The following is a 13232-nucleotide window of genomic DNA, read 5'->3' as shown; positions in this document are numbered from 1 at the left end:
AATAAGACGTAGAAGTTATGCTAAGTCAGTAGTGGTTACCACTGTAGCTAAGTGCAAGGAATGATCTTGGTCAAATCTCTGCGAACTTTTTCATGAAGAAAATTTATGCACTTTGTTTAAAGCTACCAGGAGACATAACTTTAGCATGATTGAATTGCACGTTTGGGGATACGAGGAAGAAGCATCAATTATATCGCCATCATGCATTGCATCCGCATGGCTTCTCAGCTTGGTGGTTGAGCCACAGGGTGTACCGTTTGAGGTTATTCCATCTAACAACACTCACTTATCAAAGTTGAATGAGTTGCCACTTTTAATCGATGAGGGAGAAGAATACAACGGCTTTAGAGAGATAGCGACGCACTTGACAACTAAATATGATAGTAGCCGAATTCCTAGCCTTTCAGATGAACAAAAATTGCTTGATGACAGTTTGATCACCTTTTTGGACACCAAATTTGATGCATTGAACAGGTACAACCTTTTCTCCAACACTAAGAACTATGAAAACTACACCAGGAAACTATTTGCCAAATTTTTCCCTTTCCCTATGATGTACAACCAAGCTCTGAAATTCTACAACGATGCGCAAAGTCGAGTTCGTTTGTTGGGATTGGGAGAACATAAGTCATCTTTCTTGAACTTCACAGGTAGCGGCGAGGATACCCAAACGGAGTATTTCAATAGTGACTATGATGATGGTATTGACAACTCAAAGGCGATTAGCAGCTTACATGAAAAGTCTTTGGTGCAAAAATCAGAAACAAAGAAAGTCTTGAGAGAGTCAAGGAGTTCCATGAAGTGTCTTCTCTTGGTAGGACAATTCTTTGAGAGGCTAGAAAAGTTGAAGTTAGAGCAGAAGCATGAGGGTAATTTTCTCTTTGGGGAGAAACCTGCTGCTAGTGATATTTTGTTCTTGGCTTACTTTTTCGCATTAACTAACGACAGTCTACCAGATAAGTTTATAAGAAACTTCTTGTCATCTGATAACGCTGATCGTTTCAAGTCCATTCTGGATCGTTTGGCTGATGTGAAATCTAAGAGTGTAAGGCTCTCGTTTAGGAACCCAGTAGGGAAGGAAAGACCGAATTTGGTCAATGAGGTTGGCTACTGGACGGGATTGATTGACTACCACTCGGATCGAGCCTAGATATCCTACGTTGTAAATAGTTATGTAGTCAATTCGATGATCTCACCATTACCTATACGGCGTATAGTCATTTTTGTGTAATTGAATCGGCTATAAATTTTGTAGATCAGTGCGTGCTTTAAATTTCTTTCTTTTTCCACCAGCCAAAACAAAAACAAAAACTTCTCATCTCTTTGTTCCAATCAAACGTGAACTCATGAGAATACCCTTTGCATTAATTAGTTTCTTCATAGCCAATGCTTACTCGTTGACCTTGGCTCAGCCGGAGGCGACTCCGGATCCAAGTGTGGTATACACCACTGATTCTTCTGAACCTTCACAATACTTGCATAAAAGGATCAAAGAAGTGATCATCAACAAACAGCACGCACAAAACCAAGCGCAAAAGACAGCTTCTTCATCGTCAGAGAAACCTCCAGCACCTTGGTACCGTACGGTTGATGGACAAGTTGAGATTGTGAGACCAACGGTGATTGCCGGTGTTACTATTAGTGCAAAGCCACCAAAAACCACTGATCCTTTACACGAATGGGTCAGTTTAAACAAACAAGGTTTGCCCAAAACCATTAAACCCGAGATAAAGAAAGGAAGGACCAAGAATGGACAGCCTGATTACAGTACCTATTTTCAAAGTGCCACCACTATTACATACAATAAAGAGCAATTGAAAGCCCATAATATGGCGGAGGATGAGGTGTTTACCGAGGTTGTACACATCGAGGAATCTGATTTGGAGGACCATTTGTTGAATCCTATTATACGATGCACACCAGATCGATACAAGAAGAAAGGTATTGCCAAGGATGTGTTGACTAAGCCATTCTGTACACCAGAAGATGACGTGAGATTGATATTAGACAAGACCCACTTTATTACCTGGTACTCGCGTTACTTTGCTCCTGAGGTGGAAAAGGTTAGAATTCATTTATCCAATGTGAAAGAAAGTGCTAAGCAAAAGGGTTTCAAGAAAAGAGAGCTTGTTCATGAAGAGGATGATATTGATTATACCCCGTTTGACAAAAGGTCAAAAGTACTTGAACATGGGGGTAAAGTTAAAGAAGGATTCTTTGTGTCGGATTGGGTGAAGAATGAAGATGGCTACTATCCATTAACCATCATTGAGGAATGGTTCCCGAAGGGCGTATTTGAAAAGAAAGTTTTGATCTCTTTACAACCTGATAATGTACCCGATGACGAGTTTAATGTTTTGACGGACTCAATAGTGGTGGAATTTTGGAAAGGAGCGAAAGTTCTTAAAGGTGACTTTGCCGATTTGCGAAAACAAGAAGAAAAGCTTGTACAGAAATACTTGACTGGAGATTATGTCGAAGAAGGCATCAACTATGAGGAATACATGATTATATTGGCTTTGCCTACTTGTGTTATTATTGCAGCATTTGGTATGTGGTTATTCGTTAGAATGAATCGTTTTGATTTGAGTCACTTGAAGAAGAAGAAGTTCCCAAGAGAAAAGACCACTCACAAAATGATTCCTTTTGTTTCGAAAAAGAACAAGAATCATGATAGATTGCCACTTAGTAATATGGATGTACGTGGGTCAAAGCAAGATTAGTGGTGTATATAGGGATTGATAAAAAAGACTTAATGAAAGTACGCATCTAGAATCTTCGGTGACACAAAATGAGTAACCACCAAGGTTTGTCAAGATCACTCTTTGCGTAGACTCTTTTGTACACGTGTGTCAGACACTTGGGGGCTGGAGACAAGCAGGTCGGAGCTCTAAACTTGAACCTTTAGTCATCCGCATAAAGTGTCAACTGCATTAGTCTTTTTTTTTAAACTAGCAACACTTTTGGTGAATGTTATCATCTCGGAAAAATACAAAACCATAATTGGTTTTTTTGCTGACAAGGCAATCTTATTTTCCTTTTCAACACAACTTTCTCCCCCACCATGCTTCAAAGTTTCGAATTTCTATCTCAAGGGTGGATATTAACAATCCTTTCATCATCACTATGTGTTCTAGGGACCTTGATTATATACTTTGATGACTTGTACTACTTGATATGTCCAAGGTTCATCACATCAAGATACAAGTTTAAATTGAAGGAGAATTACTTATTTCTTAATGGGTCATTAGCACTTAGTTCCGGCTGCTTGATTATCACATCGTTATACAGGCTATTACCAGAGGCTTCGAAGTATTTGTCTAAGCTGAGTAGTGAGGCAGAAACAGAGAACTTGTCAAGAAGATGGCAACAGATTTATTTAATGAGTGGTTACTTTGGTGGGATACTAATTTGTGCGTGCTTTAATTTTGCATTACATTTGTTGACCAGTGAAAGTGTTGTTCACTGTAACCATGGAAATCCAGTGAAGGAAGAAGACGAAGGCATGCAAGAAGTTCATCATAATCATCATTCGCATAGCCATCTGCATACACATGCTGATTTTGATGCTCCTGCTGATGTTAGTTCTCCAAAATCAAGCTCAAGTGCAGATGATAATGAAGTACTGGAGTATGTTGTTGAACCGAGACCAGTTGAAGTGGAGGTTCACGAGACTGAAACAACTCCACTCATACGTGCGACTTTAAAGCCAAGAAAGTCCCTTATTCAACTCTTTTTGAATGATGAGGCTGCAGGGGAATGTAAGGGGTATACTTCTGCTGAGCTATGTACTTATCATCACCATGAGCACGATCATGGAGCAGAAGGGTTGCATTTCTGTGAAATACCACAATTGACAAATCATGACCACAGAGAGGATGAAGAAGAGGAAGAGGAGGAGGATCAATTGAATTCACATACACACGATGGGAGAGGGTCTCATCATGAGCCCATTTTCAATCTGAATCAGCTGCACTATCTGCATGAAGTTGATCACCACCATCATGTAAATTCACCACTTTCACGATTATTTTTGATTGGTGTAGAAACAACTTTAGCAATTACATTACACAAGCTACCGGAAGGGTTCATCACATATGTGACTTCAGAAACCAATCCTAAATTAGGACTCTCAATCTTTGTTAGTTTGATATTACACAACTACACTGAAGGATTTTCCATGTGCCTTCCATTATTCTACGCCATGTCAACTACAAAATATGCAAAACTTAAAGCTGTTTCGATCAGTGCTCTTTTAGGTGGTATATCGCAACCATTGGGAGCACTCTTGGGATACATATTTCTCAAGGTGAATTCAAACAAGTATGATGTACATGCTTTACATCTTATATTTGGAATTACAATGGCTATTACCAGTGGGTTCTTAACTGTGGTTGCATTAACTATGTTTGGAAGTTCTGTTGCATTTGGAGGAAACATGAATTTTGTCATATCTTGGTGCATCGTGGGTATCATGTTGATTGGGTTGTCAACGGTATTTTCTAGTTAATATATGTTAAGGGGGATCTCTTATCTATATATCTCGCTACCTGGTGTTTTTGTAGTAACGTGCACGACCTTTTGAGGATGTGTCACTGAAGACAAAAGAAAAAAAGAAAAAAAAAAGAAATTTCTATGTCGGTTCCTCTTTTGCTACTCATTAACAGTATACCTCATCGTTTTAAAGTCTATGTATAAAGCTTATACCACAGTCCTACTATAGAGCCTATTCTTTTAATACATTGAACTAGAAAAGACAACAACTACAATGATGGCACACGAAGTATCTACACCAATACAAATTAATGAGAATAATCCCTCATTTCAAAACAGTTTAAAGAAACCTTCACGTCAAAGCAAAAAGAAGCAGTATGAAGGAATTCCTGATCAGATTAGATTTCTTCCAAGTGGAGCTCCAGTAGATTTTGGAAATGGATCCAACAGGAGCAAGAACAATAACAGTCCCAAGAAACAACTCAAAGAACCAATTAAATTATCATCGTTACCTTCTTTGCCAAATGGCGAGAAACCACAATTTCACAGTGACAACAGAAGTGAATCAAGGAGAAAGAAAGATGGAGATCAATCATCATCCAAGAATAAATCCAAAAAGTCTCAAAGGGCAGACAATAAAGCTCCAGTTGAAATTTCCTTACCCAATGGTGAAAAGCCCAACTTCAATACCAATAATAATAATAATCAGAAGTCGAAGAAGAATAAGAAAGATAAAGGACCAGTTTCCGCTGTAGTAGAGGAAGATTCATCAAACTATGCTGGTTCATCGTTTCATTCTTCGCCAGCTGCTTTGAATCTTCCAAAACCAAATTTTAAACCATCACCAAAACAAGGTGTGGTGTTGAAGGAGGATGTTGAGTTGGTGTCGCCAAAACTGACTGATGCATTGTCGCCAGCATCAGCTAAAGCCACAGCTGTCGCATCACATAGTCCACAAAGTCCAGCAACCACTGTATCAAATTCTTCAACCGGATATCCTCCTAGTCATGCAAATCCACCAACTTTTACAGCTGCTCCTTATCCATCACAGCAACCAATGTATCCACCACAAATCAGCCAAGGAGCCCTTCCTCCTCATTTCGTACCACAACCAGTTCCACCACCACCTTTACCACCAAACCAATTCTACAATCCTTACTTGGCGGCTCCACCGCAAATGCACTATCCACAACCAGTGCATTCACAACCAAATCAACAAGGCCAAAAGATTACATTCAATCAGTTATTGAGCTCATCTAAGTAAAGAGTGAGCGAACTGATGTACGTGTTGATTCCCTTTTTTTTTTCGAGAGACACTTATTCAACCATTTTGGGATTTTGGTATTTTGTTTTTGTTTTTGTTATTACTGATGCTTGATGCATTGTATTTGATGTATTCAATTCTTTACCTTCAAGTATTATCTGTCAAGCTTTGCGACTAACGGCAGTCAATGGTGCTTTAATATGTTTTTTTGGCGACCCCTTATCTATATATCTTATTTTCTTTTTTTTTGGCCTCCAAGGTTTTTTTTTTTAATGTATATAAGATAGAGGTAGTCAGCAATTACTGGAGATGTTATTTCATGAAGTGTAGAGTATGAGTATATAATGAGAGTGAATAAAACTACGCTTCATGTGGATGCATTGTAGTAGGGCACATGTACTTCCAAGTCAAAGATCCTCAGAAAGGGTCCATATCGGCTGCAAAATGAATTTAGACTTAGAGATTCTCCGGTAAGAATAAAACTCCAATGGAATAAAAGCTCAACATAATGAATCAATGGCGCTCTCTCAAGTCAATCTTTCGTTGAGTATTCCGTCATTGTTTCGTCGTACGCGCAAAAGACCAAATACTTTTGGTTATATCCGTATAAGCTTAGTCTTTAACAATAAAATTGTACAGTTTGATCTCTTACACACGACCTAAATTTTGCATTGTTTTCTCTCTCTCTCTCTCTCTTTCTCTCGTTTTATTTTTAGCCTTACACAGAAAACACACACAAAGGAGATAGACACACCCAGTTAGAAAGAACAATCAGACAAACAGTTAGATCTAAATCAGACAGACAAAAAGAAGTGTGGTCAATAATAGTGAGAGAAGAAACAGCAAAAAAAAAAAAAAAATTAATTTTATTCTTTTGATCTTTTACTAAGCATCGTACAAAAATATCATAAAAATATAGTGGTTATATCGTCAATAAATCTCATCACCAGTTTTATTACTTTTTTTAAAAAAAAAAAACTACCTATAGAGACACTGTGTGCTTATTAGTGTTTTATATTCAACACTGTGGAGCAACTACTAGACACTTCTTTTGGAAATTCACATAGAGTAGTTAGCTAATTTTAAACGGGATCATTTTACACATTACGAAGAAAAACACATCCCAATATCATCATGAATAACAAGGAGATCAGAATCAGTGCCTTGTTGGTACTAGACACCTTGTTTTTCCTCCTAGAGGCCATCATCGGTTACTCTGTCCAATCCTTGGCATTAATTGCCGATTCATTCCACATGTTGAATGATATCATTTCATTAATCATTGCGCTTTGGGCCGTTCGTGTTAAAAACTTGAAACCTGCCGACGGCAAATATACTTATGGATGGCAAAGAGCTGAAATATTGGGAGCGTTAATCAATGCTGTGTTTTTAATTGCATTGTGTTTTACCATTATTATGGACGCTATTCAACGGTTTTTCCAACCAGCGGAAATCACCAACCCTCAGTTGATTTTAGTGGTTGGTATTGCTGGGTTGTTGAGTAATGGGATTGGATTGGTGTTGTTTCATGAACATGGCCATTCGCATTCTCATGGAGGTGGTAGTGGCGATGCTGAAGGACATGGTGGACATTCACATTCACATGCTGATGGTGGAAATGAACATTCACACGTTTCCAATAGTGAAATTGAATCGAGAATTGGTTTGGATGAGAATACTCCGTTGATTAATTCTACTGTGCGCTCTTCACCTTCTGAAGTATTTGATTATTTCCCTGATAATATTGTTGAAAGGTACAATACTGAGAATTCGTCAGCTAAGAGAGACGAACACGAACATACACATGAGCATGGACATGGACACAATGAAGCTGCCAAGCCTGCAAAGACTAAAAAGAAGAAATCAATGAATATGGAAGGGGTATTTTTACATGTTTTAGGAGACGCATTAGGAAACGTGGGCGTTATTATAACTGCCTTGATTATATGGAAGACGGATTACTGGTGGAAATACTATTCCGATCCAGTGACGTCATTAGTCATTACATTAATCATTTTCAATAGTGCTTTACCATTGTGTCGTAAATCGTCCAAGATTTTACTTCAAGCTACTCCTCCATATATTGATTCTGAAGAGATTTTACAACTGATTTTGAAATTACCTTTGGTCAAAAGTGTACATGATTTCCATGTGTGGAATTTGAATGAGGATATTCTTATTGCTTCGTTGCATATTGAATTGACGCCTAAATGTGAGGTGGTAGTAGCACCTGGAAATGGAAATAAAGACAAGAATGGAGGTACTGTTTCTGCTACTACTACGACTACTACTACTGATGTGCCAAACACTCAAATTGATAGAAACCTATTCTTAACCGTCGTGTCTCAAGTACGTGACACTTTGCACAAGTATGGTATCCATTCAGTTACCATTCAACCCGAATTCCCAAGTTTGAAGAGAAACAGCAAATCAAGTCAAAATTCAACCCATTTGGAGACGATTGATGAGTCAAATGCATATGGAAACACATCAAAGCAAAATTGTTTGGTTGATGATTTCACCAATTGTGATACTCAATCATGCCATTGATGGAAAAGGGGGGGAAGGAGGGACTATCTGAGAGGGTTTGTTAGAGATAGAGTAGCAGTTTTCTTTTCGTTTTATAAATTGTACAATTTCGTTAATTTAAAATGCATTTCTCTTCACTTGCGACTGATTATTCTATAAAGACCATGTTTCGGCTTTTGTTTAGCAGATTGATCTAGCGTGTTGATACTTGAATGTGACGAGTTACTCCTTCTAAATGGACTCCATTTCCTCCTTGAAGAAGCTCCTGAAAACGATCGTTTAAGTTTGGTATATTTGGAAGATTCAATTGGTGTGTCGTAACTTCTAAATGAATTTAAATAGTCAAATGGTTCAGAAGTTGATTCGTTTGACGGTATCGATGCAAGTTCAAGTTGAGCATCGACAAAAACTTCTTCACCATCGTCTTGCTCGTTAGTGTCGGATAGCAATGTGTGCGGAGTACTTTTCCAATTGGTGTCATTTTCCAGCATGTGATCAAACGACAATTCATCATTTGTGCCCGCATAGTTGAGGTGTTGTCGGTTGTCAAGGGACATGCGCGATGATTTATCTGATGGTATTGATGTGGTTGATGAGATGGTTTGTGGTTTAGTCGGTGGCGTAAGTTCTGTGTATGGAGTTGTAACTTCCAAAGAATAAGATACAGTTGGGCAGGGGTAACTCTCTTCAATATGGTTCAACTTTCGAGTTCTTGATGTTGAGTATGATATGAGTGATGAGGCATCATCAGCAAGCGCTATTCTTGCTTCTCGATTATTGTAATGAGCCAAAAAGCTCAATATTTGGGATAAGAACTTGTTAAAGATAAACTGTTCTTCACTTTGGAATTTACTCGATTCAGCTGTCAATCTCAATTGAACCACCATAGTCTGTATTAAACATTCACCAAATAGTTGATACTTTATCAATGTCATTCCAAGTAGTTGAAAATTTTGCTTTAGGTGGTTAATTAGAGATTCACTAGGTTGTTGAATCATATTGTGTTGCAAATAGTTGATCATTGTCGTGATGTATTGAAGCAATGGGTCTATTTGATAGTCATTGATGATTGCATCAACTTCAGGATCGGATACTGATGTGGGCTCATTCTTGCCGAATAAATCAAAGTAATTGAAAGCATCATTATCAGATATGAAGCATGATGACCTGTCGGGTGGATTTGCCGTTGTAGTTTTCTCATAAATACTTGTTGCCAACTTTTGTTCAAATTCTAGTAGTTTACTGTCATTTTTGATGAGTCTTGTACTCCGTGTATTATTATCATGGAATAAGTTTAATGCAAGCCAGGCTTGTTTGACAATGGAGATTTCATATCGAGATAGATCAAGTGCCGGGGTGGTGGAAGACATGGGGGTGAAGAATATGTAAGTAAAAGAAAGAGATTCGTCGCAAGAAAACAATGTTGGAAATATAGGGTCAATTATATTTAGTTAAATAGTCAATCATTTTGTTTTTCCCTCTGCTGAAAATGAGTCTTCTTTGTTTATAATTATCTTCACTTTCTGTTAACATTGTGGAAGGTTTCACAAGGATGTGGGTGGGGTGAGTGAGTGGAAAGGGGATGAGATCAAAATGCAAAAGGGTTTAAAAAAAAAAAGTTTGTTTAATTTTACCCAATTGGGAATATAAGCCAATTTTGTGTAACCGATCTCCTGGAAAAGTTTATAAGGGTGATTGGAATACAAATGGGAAATTGTTAATCTCTGAAGACAAGTGAGGGTATATACCTATACAAAATAACAAGCTTGCGAGGACTATGCAACTAGGGAAGGTGGGTAGAAATTGACACCACCGCTAGCACTCCTTTGGTACTACAGTAATAAAGCAATATGCAATATGTACTTTTCGTTATTCTTCTACAAGGCAACAACAACCTAACAATAGAAACAATATATTATTCTTGGCTGTAGCTCATATTTACAATGCACAGTATATATTGTATGTAATCTTATCGTCTAATTTGCTTCTCTTTAGTTTTGTGGATACGTGCAGAGAAAGAAAGAAAATCTTCAACCCATTCACATGATACCTTTAAAGGCCCCAGATTGTTTGATGAAGATCTCTGATGGTGGTCCTGTTATAAAGTTTACTAATTTTTTGACGCAGTATTCACAGTTAAGCTAAAGCTCGTATTGCAGATCTCAATTTTAGATCTTCAATGGGAGGGTGTAGTGGTTAGGACAGGGTAAAAATAAAAGGATCTAGGAACCAAAGTTAAAAACGTTTGATATATTCAGGTGTAATTGAATACCTATAATTAAGCTTATAAAGGACGTAAATGGTAACAAAGTAGAATGAAAAAGTTTTAATTTTTTGATCCGAATTGGGTTAAATTATTTGCATAAATTTAAGGAATCACAGAATGTTGTTACAATACACACAAACTCCATTATACATTCTGTATTTTCTGGGTTTATATTGATCTGGGCGAATTAGGGGAAAGGAAGTAAGGAAAAGTGTGGAGAGATACAGTAATAAGACGCGTCTTTTCTTTTCCCCTTTGATTAGACTCTCTTGTTTTTCTTTTTGCAACTGTAGAAACGTTCCAGCTAATAAATTTTAACTCCATTTTTGTAAATACAATATTTCGTAAGTGCCCCCAATGGGTTTTGAAGTGGGTCATGTTTCGTGGTCTTTGTCAAAAGTATTGCAAAGAGAGGATGCTAATGTCGTAAACAACTTTTCTACGACACTGAAACTTGAAATGCCGTAAGCGACAAGAGAAATTCAAAATCGAAGATCTTCATTCTATGAAAATCGATCACTGTTATTAAGGTTTATCCACATACACATACTGATTTAAAAATGAGACTTAAAGTAGCCATAGTTCAGATAAATTCAATATTAGGTCAACCCCAGCAGAATATTACCAAGATTAATAATCTTTTATCAACAATAAAGAGTAAAGGTCAAAAGTTCCCCGATTTAGTTCTATTTTCGGAATTGGCAATAACGGGGTATAATTTTCTGCTGAGTAGTCATATAAGACCATTTTTGGAGTCTACTAAACAAGGTGAGTTTGGAGCGTCACTTAATTTTGCTCATGAGTTGAGTTTGAAATATGGATGTTTTACTGTGATGGGATATCCTGAGATTGCAAAGGCTGATAGACAGTATAATGTTAATGATGATTACAGGCGAGAGGAAGAGGAAAGTGGTGAGGGGATAATTTACAATTCGTGTGCTGTTTTCAATCGACGTGGTGAGTTGGTTTATAATTATAGAAAGACATTTTTATATGAGACCGATGAAAAATGGGGATGTTTAGAGAATCCCCAAAAGGGGTTTCCTTCGGTAGAATTGGATTTTGGGCATGATAATAAGGTTAAGGATGACATTAAGGATGGGGATGACATTAAGGATGGGGATGACATTAAGGGAAAGGATGTTTTTAAGGATGAGGATGATATTAAAGGTGAGGATGGTACTAAAGATGGTAATCGTGTTTGTTGTAATTTTGGTATATGTATGGATTTAAATCCATACAAGTTTGAAGCTCCATTTAATAAGTTTGAGTTTAGTATTGCTAGTTATGAAAACAAGTCTAAGTTGATAATATGTCCAATGGCATGGTTATCTCAACAATCCCCATCAATAAACAAGGAGCTAAGCAAACAAGAGAAACTAGATCAAGCAATAAATGTTAAATTGTCTAGTACTGCCAATAATGAGACTATAAATTATTGGATATTGAGGTTTTTCCCATTTTTAAAACACAAGTTTAGTATTATGCCTAAATGGTGGTCTAGTACAGAGAAGGTGAATGTATTGATTTGTAATAGGGTTGGAAGGGAAGATGATGTGATTTATGGTGGTAGTTCATGCATTTTACAATTTAATAATAAGGACGTTGGCACTGGTGGTGATTATGATGCTATAGATGAGTCTAATCCTAGTGTTGAAGTAGTTGGTAGGCTATCACAAAGTGAAGAAGGAATATTGGTTGAGGAAATTGATATATAGAGAGAGCGCCATAAACTGAGGGGATAAAGCTTAGAATAGAAGTGTATATAGACTAATTGAGTTGGTGTTTATGTGCTTTGTTTTGTTTTAGTATACAATGTGTGCGTGTGTGTGTGTAAGTGTGTCGTGTATGATTTTGATGAGATCTAGACCAAACGTTCCTGGATCTGATTCTTTCCGTTCTTTTGTGTGGAGTTACAATATTTGTATTTTGTATTTGTATTTGTGTTGTTTGTTTCAGCCAATAAGAATCGAGAATGAAAAGGAACAATAACACTAACAATAAGAGAATAATACTACTACTGTTACTCCATCGTATATACATACAATTGTATAGTGTAGAGGTGTATGGATCTAAATACACAATCATCTAATTACCTGTATATAAGTTTCAAACTAAATTAATTTTGATGAACTGATGCGAGTTTCTTGGCGTATGTTATTACTATTTATCAACCTAATAGTACAGAAGTTATAGGGGTGGGGTGTAAAGAAGGTTATTTTTGTATGTATGGATTATGTGTTTCTAATGTAGTTAGTTCTATACAGAGAAATAAAGAAACAGTAACGTAAAGTGAGGGGAATTTAAAGTTATCTTTATATGCATTATATTATGATGTATGCATGGAATGTGTATATCTCTAATGTAAACGTATGTATGTATGGGGTGTGTTACTTCTAGAAGTAGAACAAAGTTTGGTCGTGTGACTACTAAAAAAATATAACAATAAAAGAATATAACTTTTAGTTAATAAAAAGAGTTACAGTCGCGTGACTAGAATACAATACAATACAAAATACTAAGCCAAAAAGCAAAAAAAAAAAGAAATTTAATTATTTATTGTGTAATATACTTCTCTATTGTGTAATACATATATATATATATATATATAAGAATTTCATTCTAATATATATTTATATCCAGACAACCCACTGAAATAAAGAAAGAAAGAAAGAAAAT

At 36.8% G+C, this 13232-nt stretch overlaps 7 protein-coding genes across 7 annotated transcripts; 6 read left to right on the top strand and 1 right to left on the bottom strand. All coding sequences in view use genetic code 12, as the record gives it.

Annotated features, from left to right (window-relative positions):
* Positions 1-145: 145 nt before the first annotated feature.
* SAM37 (SAM complex subunit) lies at positions 146-1150 on the top strand (the record flags this gene model as incomplete). The annotated part of the gene is made up of 1 exon (XM_067693859.1): positions 146-1150. The coding sequence occupies one exon, from the start codon at positions 146-148 to the stop codon at positions 1148-1150; it is 1005 nt and encodes a 334-aa protein (XP_067546238.1).
* Positions 1151-1346: 196 nt separating this feature from the next.
* On the top strand, positions 1347-2723 carry I9W82_004754 (uncharacterized protein; the record flags this gene model as incomplete). The annotated part of the gene is made up of 1 exon (XM_067693858.1): positions 1347-2723. The coding sequence occupies one exon, from the start codon at positions 1347-1349 to the stop codon at positions 2721-2723; it is 1377 nt and encodes a 458-aa protein (XP_067546237.1).
* Positions 2724-3064: 341 nt separating this feature from the next.
* Positions 3065-4510, top strand: I9W82_004753 (Zn(2+) transporter; the record flags this gene model as incomplete). Its single annotated transcript, XM_067693857.1, has 1 exon — positions 3065-4510. One exon carries the CDS (start codon positions 3065-3067, stop codon positions 4508-4510), a length of 1446 nt encoding a protein of 481 aa, XP_067546236.1.
* Positions 4511-4768: 258 nt separating this feature from the next.
* Positions 4769-5758, top strand: I9W82_004752 (uncharacterized protein; the record flags this gene model as incomplete). The annotated part of the gene is made up of 1 exon (XM_067693856.1): positions 4769-5758. The coding sequence occupies one exon, from the start codon at positions 4769-4771 to the stop codon at positions 5756-5758; it is 990 nt and encodes a 329-aa protein (XP_067546235.1).
* A 1134-nt stretch (positions 5759-6892) lies between these two features.
* I9W82_004751 (Zn(2+) transporter) lies at positions 6893-8308 on the top strand (the record flags this gene model as incomplete). The annotated part of the gene is made up of 1 exon (XM_067693855.1): positions 6893-8308. The coding sequence occupies one exon, from the start codon at positions 6893-6895 to the stop codon at positions 8306-8308; it is 1416 nt and encodes a 471-aa protein (XP_067546234.1).
* A 113-nt stretch (positions 8309-8421) lies between these two features.
* Positions 8422-9657, bottom strand: I9W82_004750 (uncharacterized protein; the record flags this gene model as incomplete). Its single annotated transcript, XM_067693854.1, has 1 exon — positions 8422-9657. The coding sequence occupies one exon, from the start codon at positions 9655-9657 to the stop codon at positions 8422-8424; it is 1236 nt and encodes a 411-aa protein (XP_067546233.1).
* Positions 9658-11113: 1456 nt separating this feature from the next.
* On the top strand, positions 11114-12271 carry I9W82_004749 (amidase; the record flags this gene model as incomplete). The annotated part of the gene is made up of 1 exon (XM_067693852.1): positions 11114-12271. One exon carries the CDS (start codon positions 11114-11116, stop codon positions 12269-12271), a length of 1158 nt encoding a protein of 385 aa, XP_067546232.1.
* Positions 12272-13232: the final 961 nt, after the last annotated feature.

This window comes from Candida metapsilosis (genome assembly GCF_017655625.1).
Source record: "Candida metapsilosis strain BP57 chromosome Unknown scaffold7, whole genome shotgun sequence".
Classification (NCBI taxonomy): Eukaryota; Fungi; Ascomycota; class Pichiomycetes; order Serinales; family Debaryomycetaceae; genus Lodderomyces; species Lodderomyces metapsilosis.
The sequence above is the reverse complement of the archived record's forward strand: the minus strand, read 5'-3'. Positions and strand labels throughout refer to the sequence as shown.